Here is a 21,280-nt window from a genome sequence, read left to right on the forward strand (position 1 = left end):
TATAAAAAAATGGAAATACATAATCTAACCTCAACATCCATTGTATTATATATTCTCGTTTCCCAAATCAAATTGGATCCACGTTTCATTTCTTCTTGGCAAAACTCAAGGAATTTTCTACCTTTTACTTTTTTCTCTTTTTTATTCTTTAAATATTTATGTTGTCTACTTGAATATCAACTAAGTATTTCAATATTTGTTATAGCAAGTTGGACCAAACTATTTGTGATGCCTCAAATCACAAGTGAATATATATTTTTTATACACAAATGCGCAAAAATGGTAGGTCCATCATAATTAAGCATAAAGATGACCAAAAGTTCAAATATTGACAAACAATCGAGATTTTGTATTCATAGATTTTGATAACATTTTTCCTTACTAAAAATCTAAACATTTTATTGGATTTTAGCCACAAATATTTGGCATATAATCTATGATGCAAAAGTAATTTTGGTATCCCATATGGTACAAACTAGAGAGTACTAAATAAACTATTAGTAAGATGCACATCAATTTTCTTTTTTAAGCCTTCATTATATGGTTTGGCTTAAAGCATAATTTCTTTGGCAAAATTAGTGATATGTTCATTCAATCAAATATATAAAACACAAAGGTATGCCATATGTGATCTTTTTTTATTGTTTGTTCCTAATTTATATTTATATTGCTTTTTAAAAAAAATATTGTGGCTAATAAAATGTGCTTATTTAATTTATTAAAGCAAATCTATGTTTATTTTGAAAGATGTTCATTTCTACGAATCCTCTTCAAGCTTTTCCTGCTTACTCAATTCCTATTGATCTAAATAGTGAATATCAGAATCCTATAAAAACCAAGTTTATTGTTTTAGCTTGAAACCAACATAATTTAATTATACATTTATGCAAAGTATGAGACCAAAATACTTTTAGGTAAAGTCTGTTGGATTTTACCCTCTGAAATTTGGAGGTGTTTGGATTTTACACCCTGGCGTTACAAAATTTGGATTTTACCCCCTATATTTTAAGAGTATTTGAATTTTACTCCCTTAAGTTTTGGGATGTTTGGATTTTACACCTTAAAATTTCAGAATTTTGGGGTATAAAACCTCAACACTCCCAAACTTTAGGAGGTATAATCCAAATTTTGAAACATCAGGGTGTAAAATCCAAACACCCTAAATTTCATGGGTAAAATTCAAATTCTGAAATTTCAAAGTGTAAAATTCAATCATCCTCAAACTTTAGGGGTATAATTTGCAATTTACCCTAGTTTTATTAATATATAACAATATTAGAAAAAATATATAACTCGTAGAATTTAATACAATGACATTTTATAAAAATAAACCCATATCACATTTGTTATATTATTTTAATTCACTTTGTTTTAAATAAATAAATATATTTATTTTTTTTAAACTAAACTTTTTCTTTTTTAATTCAACTTTTCAGACCACACTACTCATTCATCATCTCACTAAAAAATTCTCACCTATCTAAAATAGTTGAGTCAATATATGATTAAAAAAAATTATTAAACTGAACAATTTTAAATATGTAAGAATTTTTTAATTAAATTGTAGACAAGTAATATGGTGCATCACTGGATCTAAACGACATTGTGGTCATTAATTTTCGCAAAGGCAGAGACAAACAATCAGAGCGATGTTAGCCCAAGTCCAAGCAACTTCCGAAAGAAATCCAGATGACATGTGGGACCCAAGAGCATGAGCTCCATGCCTCCGCGGTTCTTAGTCACATGAAAACTTACGGAGAAGAAATTCAAATTACAAACCAAAGGTTGTTGAAAAAATGTTAATAGGTTTGCCAGAAGAATATGATTACGTGGTTGCTGCAATATTGATGAATCTACTAATTAAGGATCTTTCTACTACGTCTGTTTAACAATTGATGAGCTCTTTAGATTCTCATGAACAAGGAAGATTAACGCATGCATGCATGCATGCTGATCTATCTATTGAGAGCAAATTTCATTCCAATCTTAGAGGTCATTAATTCAAGAAGACCAATTCCAGAGTGGAGATCAAAGAAGATAGAAGAAAAATGACTCAAGCAAGAAGGAAGACACTCCAGGTGTTTTCCCTTTCCCCCTTCCTTGAGGTCCCTCCCATCTCTCTATTCTACCATTAAACCCTAATATCCCTATTTCTTACTCATTTTTATTTTTATTTTTTTTATCATGTTCTTCACTTGTCGCATTAGACAATTCAAGAAACGTGACTATACGGACAGAGTATGTCAACCCAGTCCCGAAATGTAGGCCCATGCAACCATGTGCTTGACCTGCCCTAGCCCACAGGCTGAGCTGAGAGGGGCCTACCAAATCTTTGGCCTTAATACCCCAAGAGTTTGCCGTGAACTAGGGATAATGTCTTAGGGGAATTTGCCTGTCAAGCAGTAACCGGCATCATGCACAAGTTACTAGGAAGTCATATCTGCAGTAGGCGGTGAGTCTCATCTGATCAAGAATATGGGGCTGATGGACCTACTGACATGATAAAATCCCCTCATCATGACAACCCCACAAAGGGAGGCTATAAATAGAAAAAGAGGAATAGGGATCAGGGGATGGAAAAATTAGGGAAAGTAACACAAGTAAGGAAACACCCACATTGGGAACAAAGGGATCCTACTCGGAACTTAGGGAAAGAGTGCGGCTGCGTGATTGAAACCTCAGTTGGGCCATGAGAAGGGAAATTAAGGGCTAAAATAACATATTTATTATATCAATAAAAGGTAAAGTCACTTCTTGGACCTCCCATTGAGGGAGAAGCCCAACCCAGAACACAAATATATTGAAGGTCTGAGCCCAAAATCCCATGGTAATTGAGTTTTGGCCGTGACAATGACCATATATGATATCAAGGATGCACTTTTTTATGCCTAATGCAAGAATGATTACTATCTCATCCTGGTGTGAAAGGATACGTGACCATTTATAATATCAACGATGCACTTTTTTATGCCTAATGCAAGAGTGATTACTATCTCATCCGGATGTAAAAGGATAAAACATGTTATTAATGCGGAAGGCATGTAACACCATTTGTGTTAAAGGATTAAATTGATAATTTCAAAAAAGTTTTGGATGTTCTTGTTATTCCACGTAGGTTATTCTATTATTATTTTACCCAACCATCTAAAATAAACTTGAGGTACTGACAAGTAGCGCATAAATGGTTGTCTATCACTCGCAAACCGTCCATAATAATGACGAGTAAGAGTATGGACAAGCGTAAGTACATTAATTCCAAACAACATTTAATGATTGAGTGATAAATAAGCATGGAACCGTTATTGCCATCCAGTAATGTGCAGTTAAAAGTCCGTTACAGGCAGCAAAGACTGGGGTTAAATGGTCATCATTGAGCATTAAATCCTCCAACTACGGTGCAACGTTATACTGAGCATTAACTCAGCATAAGGCTATATAAAGCCAGAAAAGATAGGTAAAAGGAGAAAAGACACACACAAATTACTCTACAAAATTGAGATTCCTAAATAGCTTGAGCTAACTTAAGCATTGAAGGTTCCTTGGCAGGCCCCAAACCAGTGTCATTATCCATTTAGTGTTTTCTCTTACACAGGATCTCAAGTTGTCCATCGTACTGACGAGGAACATACTGACAAGGCGAAATTGTTCGTCATCAGTTTGGCGCCGTCTGTGGAAACTGACCATAAGTCGTCGAACTCTCTGATTGACTAAGTTTTGCAAAACCGATGGGCTCAAACACTATTGCACCACCGGACCCGATGGTAATGACTCAACAGATTCAAGCACTGACAGCTAATGTGCAAGAATTAATGAAACAAAATGAAGACTTGAAGCGGAAGGCGCATCCCGAGGGCACGAGTATGTTGCAGTCTCGACGTAACCACAATGAAAACTGCTTAATTATTACAAATGTTATTTTTCCCTCACATACCCCGTATTTTAATATTTACATAACTAGCACAACGCTTAATTCATTGTTATCAATTTGAATTGAATGCTGAAAGAATTTCTTATTTGCTACTTTTAATTAGTTCAAGTAGTAAATTATCTAAGAAATTAGTTCAGTTTGTGTAAATAAATAAAATTTGGAGGTGAAAAAAAAAAAGATCAGAAATTTTATTAGGCTGACCAAATTAAGCTTCAAAATTACTAGTGGAATTTAATTTTATTTGACTATTCAATGATTCCTGAAGAAAAAAAAATAAAAAATAAAAAATAAAAGGTATGGGCCACCTAGAAGTCGGATATTTAAATGGTCTTGCATGAATATTATGCAACATGGTGGAAAATAATGCATAGTGGTTAACAAGTCACCGAACGTAAAGCGCAAGAAGTCACCAAGTCAAATTCTTGATGGGTTTGATATTGATGAGGAATCTCCACGCCATACGTGAAAGACGGTTTTCCAATTAACCTACCAGCTATCACCTCACATCACTTGTGTGAGGTGAGCATTGATCTCTGAGATGACTAATGCAATCATGTCATTAAGAGCTAATACACATGAGATTTTACTCAATAACGAGCCTAAGTACATGACAAAACAGGGCTCATGGCTTAATTATTGTATCAACAGAACTGCAATGGAAATTTCCATAGTTCACCAAATAATCAACCTTTAGCATGGAATATTAGAACCAAATGATGACTCCATCAGAGATCAGAGGTTCTAGGACAAACAGATTTCTCAATACGCTAACAAGAAATTCACAGGTCAATATAGAAAAGGATCAACGTTTCTATCAAGGTCGGGAAAAATGATATTGGCAAGTGGCAACATTTCAACATGGACTTTAATTAGGATAAAGCTTATAGCATGAAATCAAACATCCCAGCTAAACGCATATGTTGTCGTTAAATTCCAATGAGAAACTGGTGCGGACACAAGATACAGGCCTCCAATTATACACATGTATGAGAGGAAGAGCAAAAAGAAAACGGCTCAACCTGTGGCCTTATGGATGGAGCCTATTAGTTATTGGGCTTGAGATTAAGCAAGCCCGAGCATTTAATAATTAGGGTTTCTTTATGAATTTTGTTGTTAGCTATTTAAACATTTTTTCTGATTATTGTAAGACAGCTTTTGAGAATTATTAAAAACATGTGTTTTCTTTTACACTGGTGCCAACTCCAGTTTGCTTGGTGCTGACTCCAAGCAACCCTTAGGTGCTGATTCCTAGGGTTTATCTTATTATTTTTCTTTTCTATTGGAATATTGTGGTTGTCCTATGTCAGTTTTGGTATTAGAGCAGACTTCTGGTCCATACAACACAACCGTAGACAACCACTTCAAAGTAAAACAATCAAAAGAGCAAGTCAACCATGACAGTACCTTTCAAGTTTTTGCCTCATGAGATCTTGAACAAGCCCAAACCAGCCCCTGCAATCCTTATCTTCCCCCAAGCCCCACATGAGTTTCTCACCCCCAAACCGACAAAGAAGCTAGCGACGCCTCCCAAGCCGGTGACCACCATCCGTGCCCGCCTTAGATCACAGAACCCACAGCCAAAAAAAAAAAAAAAAAGAACAGGCGACCCATCAACCACCAGCCGCCGACACCCACAGGATCAGTATCCACCACCCTAAAACCCACCAGCCACCAGCCGCCAAGACCATTATCACCCTCGACTACCGCTGCAGAAGACGTCGACCACTGTCGCTGAGAACGCCAACCCACTCCAATGCCAAGACCTGAGACAGCCGCCGCCACTCCTCCACGATTCAAGCCGCCGCTGTCTTCCCCACCTTCACGCCACCACCGTCGTTGATCGCTAGCACCGCATATCCATCGCCGAGCCATTTTTTTCAGCTTCGAGATAATGTTCTCTTTTAGCTTCTTGGCTTTCTTTTAGTCTGTAGTTTAAGTTTTTTTTAAAGGCCTGTCGTTGCACTTCTTTTTGTCTGTAGTTTCTTTTGTCAATAGTATATTTTATTATTTTGCAAAAAAAAAAAAATGGAAGAAGCACTATATCTGTGACAGCCCATTGCTTGTATTGGGCTTAAATTGTTTTCACAGGTCCATTCAGCCCAAGTCAATTCACTCACTTGAGGAGCAAACCGTGGCTATCTAGTGCAATAAGTGGAGCCACTGACTAGGGTACAATTCTGACTCTATTTTTTTTTAGTGGATTCAATTTTGTCTCATTAAAAAAATATTATCTTTATGTTTTTTATGTGCATATCCCACCATAATCAATTAGCCTATCCATTTTGTGCTCAAATTAGTTGTTTTATTTTTTGTGTTTTCTTTCAGTACCCACTCTAAAATTCCAAAAAAAAAAAAAAAAAAAAAAAAAAGAAAACATAATCCAATTTCTTTGAAATATTTGATTCTTATTATTAATTGTGGAGCTTATTGGAATTTGTCTTTTATTTGGGCTATCTCTTAATATTGTGAACACTATCACTATTTGTCTGCAATTCATTCCTTTGATTCATCAATCTAGACTCTACATGCACTCTTGTTTGACCTTTAATTTTACATTGAGAATTGATTACTTGAATTTTTGGGAATCTCACTTGCATTCATAAATATTGTGTTGCATGCATCTACATAGTGGTCACATCATGTCAAACGCTGAACATCAATCAACTTCCGAATCTAGGCCCTCTTTAGAGCAAATCATAGGAGACCTAGCAAAGAGTGTCCATGATTTGCTGGATAGGGTAGGGCGAATTGAAGCATCTCAAAGAGAGACCATTAACCATGAAGGAGATAACATGCTTAGGCAAAATAACCATGGTCACTTTAATAGGGCTCCAAATTTTGAACATGATCACTATAATCACTATGGCCTTAGGGATTATGATGATAGGATGTCTAAGGAGAAGATTGAAGCACCAACCTTTGATGGTTGCCTAGACCCATAGGTTTTCACTGATTGGTTACGTCAAATGGAGAAATTCTTTTACTATTACCATTGGGCTGAGAATAGGAAAGTGAGGTATGCTAGGATGAAGTTAATTGGGAGAGCTGATCTTTTCTGGGAGGACCTTGAGGAAACCCTTAGGCGACGACGTGAGCCCCCCATTATTGATTGGATTGAGATGAAGGATGCACTCTCGAGGAATTATCTTCCTCCAACTTATAGGAGCTCCCTCCTTGAGGAATGAAATCACCTAAAACAAGGCACTGCTCCTGTGACCGAATACATAGAAAAATTTAAGGAATTCAATAGGCGAATTCGAATAGTTGAGGAAGAGGTTGTCACACTCAATAGGTTCAAGAAAGGCTTAAATGCTAATTTACTAAACGAGATTATCACCCGAGGGGTCACGGCCTTAGGAGAAGCCTATGACCTTGCCAGGAATTGTGAGTTAGCATCCAAATCTATCTATTGGCGACGTTCTGAGCTCCAGAGTGTTCCTACTAACCCTCAGCCTTTTGGTAGCAAACCTAAACTTGCCTTACCCCAATAGCATCTTGATAGAAAAAGAGGACAAGGGAAAAGGTGTGATCAATGAGCCCTCAAGATTAGGCTCTCGCCTCCAATGCTTCAAATGCAATAGGATTGGACATGTCGCAGCTAGATGTCCCTCTAGGACCCTTGTCATTCAAGAGGATGATGAAAAGGTAGAAAATTTTGAAGAGCTAGTGTATGATCCAAATGCTGAAGAAGTCCAAGATGTTGAGGCCGAATAGGAAGATGATTCAAGCTACCTCGCGTGCATTAAAGCCATCTCGCCCCAGGTTGATGATTCCAAGGTTGTTTTTGGTGTCCCTAGAGTGAATGTGGTAAGGTGTGCTTTGACAAAATAAAGAGACACTGATGATGCTCGAAGAAGTGCCATCTTCCAGACTTACACTAAGTGTGGAGATAAAACTTGCAAGGTTATTATCAATAGTGGGAGTTGCATTAATGCGGTGTCCTCTAACGTTGTTTCCCGCCTAGGTTTGAAATTGATCCCACACCCTAACCCATATAAAGTTTCTTGGGTGGATACTTCCTCCATAGCCATAAAAGAAAGATGTGTTGTCCCACTTCAATTTCTCACCTACAAGGCGGAAATATGGTGTGACGTAATTCCCATGGATGTAGGGCATATTATCTTAGGTAGACCTTGGCTTTATGATTTGGATGTCACCCTTCATGGGCAATCCAATTCTTGCTCATTTATGTTTGAAGGCAAGAAGATTGTGCTTAATCCTTTGAAATCCAAGCCACTCGACATGAGCAAGAAGCCAGAAGCACCAAAGGCGAAAGGTTTGAACACCATAAGCCCAAAGGCATTTAAGAGGGTAGCAGTTGAAGAATCCATTGTGTTTGTCTTAGTTGCTAGGGAACTTTATAGAGAGACCTGTGAGGAGCAACCTGAAGAAGTGAGGTCCGTGCTCCAGGAATTTAAGGATGTTTTCCTTGAGGAACTCCCCGATCATTTACCGCCCATGCGTGATATCCAACACGCCATAGATTTTATGCTCGGAACGACCCTACCTAACTTGCCTCACTATAGGATGAGCCCTGCAGAACATGCCTAGTTACAAAGGCAAGTAAAAGAACTACTTAGGAAGGGTTTTGTTCGTGAGAGCATGAGCCCTTGTGCAGTCCTTGCACTGTTAACTCCAAAGAAAGATGGGACTTGGAGGGTGTGTGTTAATAGTTGTGCTATCAACAAGATCATTGTGAAGTATCATTTTCCTATCCCTCGGTTGGATGACATGTTGGATATGATGGCTGGAGCAACGATCTTCTCCAAGATAGACTTGAAAAGTGGTTATCATCAAATTAGGGTTCGTCCTGGTGATGAGTGGAAAACTGCCTTCAAGACGAAAGATGGTTTATATGAGTGGATGGTTATGCCTTTTGGATTGTCCAATGCTCTTAGTACCTTTATGAGAGTGATAACTCAAGTGCTTAAGCCTTTTATGAGGAAATTCCTGGTTATGTACTTTGATGACATCCTCATCTATAGTAAGTCCAGGGAGCAACACTTAGACCACCTAACTCAAGTTCGTACAACCCTTAGGAATGATAGTTATATGGTAACCTCAAGAAGTGCTCTTTCTTTACCAATAAAGTTGTCTTCCTAGGTTTCATAGTGTCATCTGAAGGAGTTTCTGCAGACCCTCAGAAGGCTCAAGCAATTATGGATTGGCCCGAGCCCAAAAATATAAATGAGATTCGAAGCTTTCATGGGCTCGCTTCCTGTTATCGCCGATTCATCAAAGGGTTTAGTACCTTTATGTCCCCCATCACTGACTGCTTGAAACATGGGGAGTTTATTTGGACAAAAGCTGCTACTAAGGCCTTCAATGAGGTGAAACAAAAGATGACTGAGGCACTTGTCATGCATCTCCCTGATTTCACCAAGCCTTTTGAAGTGGAATGTGATGCCTTAGGTATTGGCATAGGGGGAGTACTTAGTCAAGAGCGCCACCCAATTGCCTATTTTAGTGATAAGTTGAATGATGCTAAGCAAAAGTACTCCATATATGACAAAGAATTTTATGACATTGTGCGAGCTCTTTGGCATTGACGCCATTACCTGTTGTCTCGAGTGTTTATTGTCTACTCTGACCATGAAGTTTTGCGCTATCTCAATTCCCAAAAGAAGCTGAATTTTAGGCACGGTAGTTGGGTTGAATTTCTGCAACGCTACTACTTTGTGGTGAAACATAGGGCAGGAGTTAAGAATAAGGCTGCTGATGCACTGAGTCGAAGAGTGTCTTTGCTATCATTCATGAGTGTTAAGGTCTGGGTTTGAACGACTCAAGGATGATTATCAGTCATGCCTAGATTTTGGGGAGCTCTACACTAGCCTAAGTAATGCCTCACGGCCAGTCTTAGATGATTATACCCTTCAAGATGGTTACTTGTTCAAAGCCAACAAGTTGTGTTTCCCTTGATCATCAGTGAGAGATTTCCTAGTTTGGGAGATACATGCAGGAGGCCTTGCAGGTCATTTTGGCCGAGACAAGACAATTGAAGAAGTGGAACGTCAATTCTATTGGCCTGGTCTTAAGAGGGGCGTTGCCAAGATAGTTGGTCAATGTCGTACATGTCAACTAGCCAAACATCGCAAGTAAAATACTGGTCTGTACACGCCTTTACCTGTGCCAGATCGCCCATGGCAAGATGTGAGTATGGACTTTGTGCTAGGTTTACCCCGCACCTTTAGGAAGCATGATTCTATCCTAGTAGTTGTTGATCGCTTCTTTAAGATGGCTCATTTCCTACCATGTTCTAAGACTTCTGATGCTTCTAAGATTGCAAAGCTTTACTTTGATGAGATTGTCAAGCTTTATGGTCTTCCCAAAACCATAGTGTCTGATAGGGATGTTCGCTTCATGAGTTATTTTTGGAAGACCTTGTGGCATTTAGTAGGCACCTTTTTCACGAAATTTCATCCTCAAACTGATGGTCAAATTGAGGTAGTTAATCGTAGTCTAGGGAACCTCCTTCGGTGTCTAGTGGGTGAAGCCAATCGGAATTGGGATTCAATTCTTCCTATAGCCCAACTTGCATATAATAGCTCTATCAATAGGTCTATAGGTGTTAGTCCTTTTGAGGTTGTGCATGGATATACACCTAGGAAGCCCTTAGATCTTTTGCCCATGTCCCCACATGTTAGGATTTCTGAATCTGCTAAGGCATTTGCACGACATGTTCATGATTTGCATACTGAGATTCACAAAAAAATTCAGGCAAGTAATTCTCAATATAAAATTCATGCTGATACTCATCGACGTCATGCAGTTTCAGGTAGGAGATTATGTCATGATTCGGATTCGACCTAAACGGTTTCCCTCTGAGACCGTTAAGAAATTGCAGGCTCATAGTGCCGGTCCATTCAAGGTATTGAAACGAATGGGCCCAATGCATATGTCATTGACCTTCCTCATGATTATGATATTAGCTCCTCCTTTAATATTGAGGATCTAATTGCTTATAAAAACCCTATAGCTATTCCTGATACTCCTTTTGATGAGCCTTTGCTTGATCCTATTGATGCCTCTATGCCTACCCTTTTACCCTTAAATTTGCCCTATACACATAAAGAATCTATTGATGCTATTTTAGATGAGCAGATTGTTTCTACCACGGATGGAGGAGTTCACTGTTTCCTAGTTCGGTGGCGCGGGCAACCAGATTCTGATTGCACATGGATTACTAGAGATGAGCTACAGCGACTGGATCCTGACTTACTAGAGTACTATCAGAGCTCTTCAACTTTCCACTCGACGGGGTCGAGTTCTTCTCACTCGGGGGGAGTTGGTGCAGACACAAGATACAGGCCCCCAATTATACACATGTATGGGAGGAAGAGCAAAAAGAAGACGGCCCAACCTGTGGCATTATGGATGGAGCCTATTAGATATTGGGCTTGAGATTAAGCAAGCCTGAGCATTTAATAATTAGGGTTTCTTTATGCATTTTGTTGTTAGCTATTTAAACACTTTTCTGATTATTGTAAGACAGCTTTTGAAAATTATTGAAAACATGTGTTTTCTTTTACACAGGTGCCAACTCCAGTTTGCTTAGTGCTGACTCCAAGCAACCCTTAGGTGCTGACTCCTAGGGTTTATTTTATTATTTTTCTTTTCTATTGGAATATTGTGGTTGTCCTACGTCAGAAGCTGACAATGTGAAACTGTTTAGTTTAGTACTAACTGCATCTTCAAAAATTAAAGACATCAAATTTTGGACACTTCAATCATCTACCATGGATACCTTCAAGCTTTCGAATAGCACGAGGTTCTATCATTTGACTTCTTCTTTGATCAATTCTAATTTTTTTTAAAGAAAATTAAATCAACTTCTAACTCATCATTTAGCATTTAACACCCCTCTTCACTTATTTATAAATCTTCGTAATCCCAACTAATCAAACCAACAATTCTACTCTTTTTTCAAGTCTTAATTCAGCCCTCCTGTACACTGTAAACTAATGGAGTTGTATGATCAAAGAAAATATACAATCACTTTAAAAAAAATGGAAATCTAACCTCAACACCCATTATTTTATATATTCTTGTTTCTCAAATCAAATTGGATCCACGTTTCATTTCCTCTTGGCAAAACTCAAGGAATTTCTACATTTTTTTTTTTCTCTTTCTTATTCTTTAAATAATTATGTTGTCTACTTGAATATCAAATAAGTATTTCAATATTTGTTATAGCAAGTTTGACCAAACTATTTGCAATGCCTCAAATCACAAGTGAATATATATATCATTGTTATTGATTCCGTTCCGTTCCGGCCGGAACGGCCGGAATTTTTCGTTCCGGTATGCAAACCGGTACCGAGATACTTAACGTTCCACCTCGGGCCAAATTTCGGGCCATTCCGGTCCATTCCGGCCATTCCGGCCAATTCCGGCCGAGATGTGAATTCCGGCCGGTACTTGATTTGGCCTATGGAAAAAAAAAAAAAATTTATTATTTGATGGCTAATATTATGTTATAAATTTTGTTGGCTTATTAGTTATTAATTATTATGGGCTTATGTAATGAGTAATGACTTGTTATAAATCTTCTTATTATTTGATGTTGTATTGAAGTTTAAGACATAAGAGTTAAGACTAAATGTTTTGTATTATTTGATATTTAGTTATTGTCTTCTAAATCTTTTTATTGTGTGATGTTAAATAGATGTTATATTGATGTTTAAGACTTAAGAGTTAAGACTAAATGATTTGTATTATTTGAAATTTAGTTATTTATTTATTAGAATTGACAATTTTATGTTTTACAAGAATATATATAATTTAATTTTTAGGAACCCGAAACACCTTAAAACGGTACGCCGAAATTGGCCGGTACCGAAATATTCCATTCCACTAGACAAACCGAAACGGGGTCCGAAACGGTATTAATAACAATGATATATATATACACAAATGCACAAAAATGGTAGGTCCATCATAAACATAAAGATGACCATAAGTTCAAATATTGACAAACAATTGAGATTTTGTATTCATAGATTCTGATAACATTTGTCCTTTCTAAAAATCTAAACAATTTATTGGATTTTAGCCACAAATATTCGGCATATAATCTATGATGCAAAAGTAATTTTAGTATCCCATATGGTACAAACTAGAGAGTACTAAATATCATTAATTTTTCGCCATGTACGTGGTGAGCTACCGTAAAAATTGTGAAATTTTTTGTAGCGCTAAGCATTACTCTTATTTCTTAGTTGCCCACACCTTTAGCAATCTCTCCGTAAACCCCCCAAGCATACAAGTAAAGACCCGTTGGGAATAGAGACGCCACAAGAATGAGAAAGTGTTGCTAGCAACACAAATCACAAACCTACTTAACCGAAATTTTCCCCTCTCTCTTGGAAATGGTAGCACCACCCTTTGGCCTTTGCTCTCTCCGCCTTGTTTGGGGATGCTGAGCTCGACCCAGTTTCCATTTGAGAGCTTTTTAAATTTTTTTTTTTTTTTTTTTAAAAAAAAAAATCTCAAGTGGGTTCTACAAGCTTTCCATGAAAATAAACCAGAAAAATAATTAAGCCCACTCCGTTCCTTACAAGGCAACAAAGCTAAAGCATAAAAAGAATGAGAAAACAAAAATATTGTATGTGTCCTAGTGAGGCTTTTGAGTGGGAGGTGAGATGAGGTGTGCCTTTTGAATCTTATCATCTTTGTTTTTTTGTCCTTACCGCTCGCTAGTTTCTATTAGTTGGGGTGCATTTTGTCCGGTGATAATTTTGAGATTTCAGTGACGTATCCAGCATTATTTCGAATGGATCTTAGCCGTCTGCTACCAAGGACAGTGGTGTATGGCATTGGATTTTGTTTAGAGAAATTGCTGAAGATGTGGGTAAGAAGTAAATAAATTATGTTTAGAGGTAGTTTTTAGGGTAAATTGCAAATTACATCTTTAAATTTTAGAGGTGATTGGATTTTATACCCTGGAGTTTTAAAATTTGAATTTTACCTCCTGAAGTTTGAAAGTATTTGAATTTTACATCCTAACGTTACAGAATTTGAATTTTACTCCCTAAATAGAAAAAGAAGAATAGAAACCAGGGGTTGGAAAACTTAGGACATGGCATTAATTCCGTCCATAAAGCTTTGGTGAGGCCACTTTACCACTATCTAGCTCGCTTCAGAGTTTGGACACTCAAACTCGTAGGTACTAGTGTGTAAAATAATAAAGATAAGAATTTTGGTTATGGCATTTAATTAAAAAATATTTTGGAAAAATTACACTTTATCTTTCTAAACTATACTTTTATTTATATATATATTTGCATAAATTATGAGAAGATATATTGACCTCCTAAATTATTACTCATGTAACATTTGTTCCCCTAAATTAACTAGTAATACTTGGCAACCCATTCATAGATAATAATTTAGAGAAGTAAGTGTATATTTTTATAGGGCCCGTTTGGATAGAACTTATTACTGAAAACTAAAACACTGTAGTAAAATAATTTTTAAATATGTGAATAGTGTTGCGGGACTCATTTTTAATAAAAAAAATTGCTGAAAAAGTGTGTGAACAGTGCGCACAGTACGCGCACAATATGCGCACCCCCGCAGCAGAAACAAAAAAAAAAGGAAAACGCAGCCAGCAAAACGCTGGATCCAAACGGGCAAATAGTTTAAGGAGTAAGTGTAAAAAAAAGTATAATTTAAAATGATAAGATGTGCATTCTCATAATTTATGGAAGTAAGTGTAAAAGATGCTATACTTCAAGAGGTAAAGTGTTATTTTTCCAAATAATTTTAAATTTTTTATGGGAATGTAAAAAAAAAAATCAAAACAAAACAAAAAAATAAAATTTTTTGATAATTTTTTATATTTTTCATAAAAATGGTATTAAAATTTTTAAATGATTCATTAACAAATGTAACAGAGGGATCCGATAACCAGACCCTAAAGAAAAGACAAAAGACAAAATGAAAAAGAAAAAGAAAAAGAAAAAGAAAGAGAAAGAGAAAGAGAAAGAGGAGATATCGTCAACAAAGAATGTGAAAGGTTGGAACAAATACATATACAATATGCTTAACGCAATTATCAAATAGTTTGCGGGCAAACTAAGATGTTAATGTCATGCCGCTGGATGGCACCCAATTGCCAATTTAGACAATTGCACCCGCAAAAGCGTTTCCAATGGGTGCAAGTCAAAGTCATAAATTCAACTTTTCTTTTGGGATGAATCAGCCTTCAGACTTTTGTCTTGCGTTAGGTTTAAAGCCTTTATTATCAAGAGCTAACAATCTCCAATTTGCTATGTACCTTCAAACTTCTCTTTCAACCTAAACTCTTCCTCCATTTTTTATTTGTAATGGGTGCCTCTCTTGCATCTCATTTGATTTTCTTACTATGGTTCTTTGCCTCTACTGTCAGTTTAAGCTTTTTTAAAGCAGAGTCAAATGTTTTTTGCAACGAGAAGGAGAAACAAGCACTTCTAAGCCTCAAACGAGGTCTCACTGATCCTGAAAATGTACTCTCATCCTGGTCAGATCATGAAGATTGTTGTAGATGGGAAGGAGTTCACTGCGACAACAAAACTGGTCAAGTCACAGAGTTATCAGTAAACTCGGCAGGTGGTGAGGTTAGTTCTTCGTTGCTAGAACTAGAACATTTGAATTACTTGGATTTGAGTCACAATAATTTTAATTGTACCCGTATTCCAAGTTTCCTTGGTTCAATGGGCAGTCTGACACATCTTGACCTCTCGGGGGCTAACTTCTGTGGACTCATTCCTCATCAACTTGGTAACCTTTCAAGCCTTCGATATCTATCTCTAGAATATAATCCTGGCATCTATGTAGATAACCTTCGTTGGATGTCTGGTCTCTCTGCCATTCAATACCTTATCCTGAGCTCAGCCGACCTTCACAGAGAAGATGATTGGGTTCAAATAATGAGTAAGTTCCCATCTCTTTCGGAGCTACGCTTGTCAGGTTGTCAACTTAATAGTCTGAACCCATCTCTTGGATTTGTCAATTTCACGTCTGTTACTTCCCTTGATCTCTCCTCTAATAATTTCAATCATGAGATACCAAATTGGTTCTCTAATCTCAGTACAAGCCTCTCAGCGCTTGAACTGGACAGCGCTTCTCTAAAAGGCGAGATACCGCCTAGCATATTCAATTATCAGAAATTAGAATATCTAATATTGGATGACAATTATCAGCTTACTGGAACGATTCCAGAGTCTATAGGCCAAATTCAACATCTAAGATTTCTTGATCTCAATGATAATTCTATAAGTGGATCTATTCCTTCATCTATTGGGAATTTATCTTCTATGGAAATATTATTTCTCCACCATAATAAGTTGAATGGCACCGTTCCAAAGAGTCTTGGGCTTCTCTCAAGTCTAGTGTCATTGGGTATCTACGATAATTCCTTAACAGGCACACTAGGTGAAGAGCATTTCTCCAAGCTGTTGCATTTAAAGGAATTGGGTATATCTCACAATGCACATTTGTTCTTAAATGTGAATTCCAATTGGGTTCCTCCTTTTCAACTTACAGAAGCCCTGATGAGCTCCTGCAAGGTGGGTCCCAAGTTTCCTACATGGTTACAAACACAAAGATTCCTAAGAGTTTTAGACATGTCTAAGACGGAAATTTCAGACAAGGTTCCAAGTTGGTTTTGGAATTGGACTTCAAACATTGAAACTATCAATCTTTCTAACAACCACATAGAAGGGGATGTATCAGATGTTTTGCTAAATTCTTCAGTCTTAAATCTAAGATCCAATCAGTTCAAGGGTCAAATGCCACAAATATCTGCAAATGTCAAAGAGCTCAATATTGCTGACAACTTACTTTCTGGACCAATTTCCACTTTCATGTGCCAAAAGAAGAACAGAGAAAATGAATTAGAGGTTTTGGATGCATCAAACAATCACTTATTTGGAGAACTTTCTCATTGTTGGAGGTATTGGGAGTCTTTGAAGCATTTAAACTTGGGGAGTAATAGCTTAATAGGCAGAATTCCTAACTCCATGGGGTCTTTAGCTAATCTCATATCTTTGCGTTTACAGAACAATACCATCTCTGGAGAAATTCCCTCTTCATTGAAAAACTGCTTACAGATAGAGTTCATTGATATGGGTGAAAATCATTTGTTGGGGACCATACCACTTTGGATTGGAGAGATGACAAGTCTTTTAATTTTCAGGTTAAGATCAAATGAATTCAAGGGCCATATACCTCAACAAATATGCCAACTTACTCATCTTAGAGTTTTGGATCTAGCCAATAATAGCCTCTCAGGACCCATACCAAAATGCTTGAAAAATATTAGTGCTATGGCATTTCCAGATCCTGATATTGTAACATTTTCATATGGCAAGTTTGGATTTGATTATGATTTTGTATACGACGGTAATAACCTTATGTTGGTTCCCAAAGGGCATAAATTAGAATATGAGAAGAACCTTGCATTTGTTAAGAGCATAGATCTTTCATGCAACAACTTGAATGGATCAATCCCTACTGAAATTTCAGTTCTTTTTGAATTAAATTTTCTGAACTTATCTGAAAATCATTTGATGGGAAACATACCAGAAAAATTTGGGAGTATGAAACAGTTAGAATCAGTTGATCTCTCACGGAATAATCTATCGGGGGAAATTCCTCCAAGCATGTCTAATTTGACATTTCTGAGTTACTTGGACTTGTCATACAACAACTTATCTGGCAGAATTCCTTCAAGCACTCAACTTCAATCTTTTGATGCAGCTAGATACATTGGCAATCCTCAACTTTGTGGTGATCCTCTTCCAAAAAAATGCACTATAGAGGAAGAATCTTTGAATAGATCCCGAATTGGCAAAACTGATGACGACTCTGAAATTTCCAGCTTCTATATAAGTATGGCAGTTGGATTCATAGCTAGCTTTTGGGCAGTTTGTGGAGCTCTCTTCTTCAATAGGACGTGGAGGCATACTTATTTCAGATTTTTAGATGGCACAAAGGATTGGTTACTGGAAAAGCTTTGCAGCTGCAACCTTAGCAAATGGAAGGCATCTAGCTAAAAGGTATTGCTTCAATCATTATGTACTTAATTTTGGTTTGTTCATGTTGATGTGGTAGTCACCTACATAATACTTCAAATATGTGCTGTAAGGTTTTTTTTTTTTTTTCTTTCTTCTTTTTAACACAATGCAAAACATGATTCCTCACCTCACATGTCGTAAGCTTCAATTTTCAATAGGTAATTTACTAATGTAAATCAAAGAGGTGGGATTAACGTGACTTCCTTAATATTGGCGCATTTTGAACTGATGAAGTCATGCTGCTCATACTCATTTCCCTATTATTGATGATTGCATGTCAGTGCGTGTACTTTAAGGGGTGGCACTAGTTCATGCCAAAAAGAATTACTTGCAAAAGAAATCTACATATGAATAAACTGTGAAAATGAAAGAGAACAATTGAAAAATGTAAAAGATGTGGAAGCAAAAGCTTGGAAAAAAGAAAAGAAAAAACAAATGTGGTTCAGCCTAACAACCTACCAAATCAATGGATACTTTTGGTAATTTAATATAGTATCAGGACAGCATATCCTGAGTTCAACCTCTGACTTTGCTCTACCTCTCATTCCAAATGTTAAAAATTTCATGTGTTTTGAGTTTCATTCATTAAAAGTGAGTTTAGGCCCACACGTGAAGTGAAGCATTAAAATTATGGTTAAGTAATTAAATTCACTATTTCATAAAAGTAAAGTTTTGGGAAAATCGGTAATTTAACATTTACAATTCTTGCATACGAAGTGTATAACTATATGCTGCTAGTCATTTAGAACAAGGTCAAGCCAGCACAAGTACTCGAAGATCTTTTGTGTAATTCTACTGTCTGTGCCGAATATTAAAAGTTTGTCTGTTACGTCCTTAATGTTGCTTCATCCTTTAAAGACCTTCATTCCTTGGCATACCGTATACCAATGCTACCCTGCGAACAATAATCAATGTTAAGTTTTTCCCGACCACTAGGAAAACAATTTCAAGCTGATAGTTGAGCATAAATTGTTCAAGCATTTACTCAGCCTCTCTGTGTTTGGAAAGACACAATTCTTGTTTTTCTTAGGAAGTTTCTTTGGTCACATGCTTTGCCAAAATATTCATAATTGAGATAATTCAGGGAAGATTATCAAAATTTAGGTTGATAAGCTAGTTACTGTCTCACCTTTTAGATTTAAATTATTTTGCTCCTCCATCTCTTAGTTTTCGCTACTCTTTGTGTATTAGGGTATTTTGCAGCTTTCATTTCTGTCTACTTTTTTTTTATTTTTTTTTATCAACCTTTCATTTCTTTCTAGATGTGTGTGTGTATTGTTAACTATCATCACTGATTCTCCCAATCATTACTAATAAATTATCAATTCTTCCAAAAACTCGACACGTGAGATTTTTTAAACATTTAAATGGAAGGCATAGTAGAAACTACGGAGATCAAACTCAAGATTTTCTGCCCTGATACCATATAATAAATTATAATCACTAAATCATAATTTTAACAATTACATAGTTTCTTCACTGTGTACTTTGGCATAAAATATACTTTGTACTTGAGAGTTTTTTCTTATGATGTTATTGAGTACTTCATTTTTTTCAATTTTGGCATTAAAATTCACCATTTATTTGCCCATTCATTTTCTCATTTATGGGTCTTTGAGCTTGATATTCTTCTTCTTTCCCATCAGATTTGGTAATAGTTGGTCTCCAATTCTTTTGCAGTTAAAAGAATTGTATTTTCTTTGTGTTCTCTTTGTTATAAAAATGAGAGGATTCTTGGTCTTTCTAGTCAAAATGTGATTTTAGGCTCGGGTTTGGTTTTCCTTTCATAAATTAGTGAGTTAGGTTGCATAGATTTTGCGCAAATGTGCCTTTTACTTTAGGTTACTGACTGAAAACTTTCTCACTTAAAATTGTTGACATGCAGGTTTAAGAAAAAAGATATAAGATTCTAGATGGAGGATGCTTGCGTCAAGATTGTCACGTGGAATGTCCTCGTAGCATTCATATTATTGGACTTTAGTGTGAAAATGCCATTGGAGACTAATTACAATGGTGAATTTGATAATTTATACTACAAAACAATTAGTTTGTATACCTAATTTGATTAGGGTTTGTGTGCTTGCTTGTGAGAGTAACCTTCCTTTCCAACTTTGTAGTTTGCTTTGAATTCTATCTATGATTTGGTTGCCAATTTCTCTTGGTCATGTTCCAGGGTCGATGTAAAGCCTGAGGTACTTTCCATTTCTATAGGAAATTTGACGTTTGCAACTTTGATCTTACAAAAAATGGAGTAGTCTCATTAAATCCAAGTGGGAGAATTACACTCCCCTCCTTTAACGGTTGGTGAATTAAGACTCCACCTCAAACTCAAAAAGAAAAAACATTTTCCTCTCTTGATATCCGATTGACCAAATTTTGTTAAATTAATGTTAAAAATGTTGTATACTAATATGCCCTTTATTTAAGGGTAGTGTTTAAAAATTATCTTATTTCATAGTCAAAATTCGTTGTTTTAAATTTTTAATTAAAACATATTTTAAAATATTAAGTATGAATTTTGCTTATTATTATTATCATTATTATTATTATTTTCAACGGATTATGGAGAGATTTTCCTTTCACAAGTGTGAGGTAGTGGAAGTGATGCATGGTTAAAATAATTTATCAATTTTTTTCTTACTAACCATAGTTAAACTTTTGTAAAGAGATTCTTATAAAAATTTAGAGTCATTCATTACTAATATAAACTAAAAGGGGGGGGGGGGGGGGGGGAAAGGGTCAATTTATTAAAATCTTAAGAAAGGGCGGTGTTTTTTTGTTTTATGTTTGGGGTGGAGTGTCATTTCTTCAAACCTCAAGAAAGGGGAGTATAATTACACCAATTCAATTTGTAAGATGGGTTTTTAGGCCTTACCAAAAGGTACCTAAAGCAAGTATCTTGCTTAAGTGGCAACGCCACATTGACTCCCGAGAGGTTCAATTGAACGCTGGACAATTTTTTTTTTTTTTATAATACTTTTATATATATATATATATATATATATATATATATATATTGTTATCACTACCCTCAATTAAAATTTTGAACCTCCTAAAAAACCTCAACAACAAATTAATTTAACTCCAGCCTTAATATTGACGTAAAAATAAAAAAAAATAAAAAAAGGAAAAAACCCAACAACAAACTAATTTAATCTAAAACTTGGAAAAAAAATATAGTAAGCCCAATAACAAAAATTAGTAATCTATTGATCTTAAATCTCAGAAAAAAGACAATTAAGAGAGAGAGAGATGACCAGTTTAATCCTTGATGTTTGGGGGTAATGTTAAGCAG

General features: G+C 36.2%; 3 protein-coding genes across 3 annotated transcripts; all 3 read left to right on the forward strand.

Moving 5' to 3' along the window:
* Positions 1 to 7,646: 7,646 nt before the first annotated feature.
* On the forward strand, positions 7,647 to 8,479 carry LOC142634648 (uncharacterized). Its single transcript, XM_075808938.1, has 2 exons — positions 7,647 to 7,705; positions 7,762 to 8,479. Exons 1-2 carry the CDS (start codon positions 7,647 to 7,649, stop codon positions 8,477 to 8,479), a joined length of 777 nt encoding a protein of 258 aa, XP_075665053.1.
* Positions 8,480 to 10,084: 1,605 nt separating this feature from the next.
* Positions 10,085 to 11,483, forward strand: LOC142634649 (uncharacterized). The gene is made up of 4 exons (XM_075808940.1): positions 10,085 to 10,645; positions 10,704 to 10,785; positions 10,905 to 11,253; positions 11,462 to 11,483. The coding sequence occupies exons 1-4, from the start codon at positions 10,085 to 10,087 to the stop codon at positions 11,481 to 11,483; spliced, it is 1,014 nt and encodes a 337-aa protein (XP_075665055.1).
* A 3,589-nt stretch (positions 11,484 to 15,072) lies between these two features.
* On the forward strand, positions 15,073 to 20,135 carry LOC142634277 (receptor-like protein EIX2). Its single transcript, XM_075808573.1, has 2 exons — positions 15,073 to 17,967; positions 19,871 to 20,135. Exon 1 carries the CDS (start codon positions 15,256 to 15,258, stop codon positions 17,962 to 17,964), a length of 2,709 nt encoding a protein of 902 aa, XP_075664688.1. The 5' UTR covers positions 15,073 to 15,255; the 3' UTR covers positions 17,965 to 17,967; positions 19,871 to 20,135.
* Positions 20,136 to 21,280: the final 1,145 nt, after the last annotated feature.

Source organism: Castanea sativa, chromosome 5 (assembly GCF_040712315.1).
Source record: "Castanea sativa cultivar Marrone di Chiusa Pesio chromosome 5, ASM4071231v1".
Classification (NCBI taxonomy): Eukaryota; Viridiplantae; Streptophyta; class Magnoliopsida; order Fagales; family Fagaceae; genus Castanea; species Castanea sativa.

Bases quoted from the DNA above. Each gene is read 5' to 3' on its own strand.
- LOC142634648 (XM_075808938.1), top strand. From the start codon at position 7,647: ATGATTCAAGCTACCTCGCGTGCATTAAAGCCATCTCGCCCCAGGTTG. The intron at 7,706-7,761 runs GTTGTTTTTGGT...GACAAAATAAAG, and splicing joins CCCAGGTTGATGATTCCAAG to AGACACTGATGATGCTCGAA.
- LOC142634277 (XM_075808573.1), top strand. From the start codon at position 15,256: ATGGGTGCCTCTCTTGCATCTCATTTGATTTTCTTACTATGGTTCTTT.
- LOC142634649 (XM_075808940.1), top strand. From the start codon at position 10,085: ATGGACTTTGTGCTAGGTTTACCCCGCACCTTTAGGAAGCATGATTCT. The intron at 10,786-10,904 runs GTCCATTCAAGG...AAAACCCTATAG, and splicing joins ATTGCAGGCTCATAGTGCCG to CTATTCCTGATACTCCTTTT. The intron at 11,254-11,461 runs GTATGGGAGGAA...TCTTTTACACAG, and splicing joins AGGCCCCCAATTATACACAT to GTGCCAACTCCAGTTTGCTT.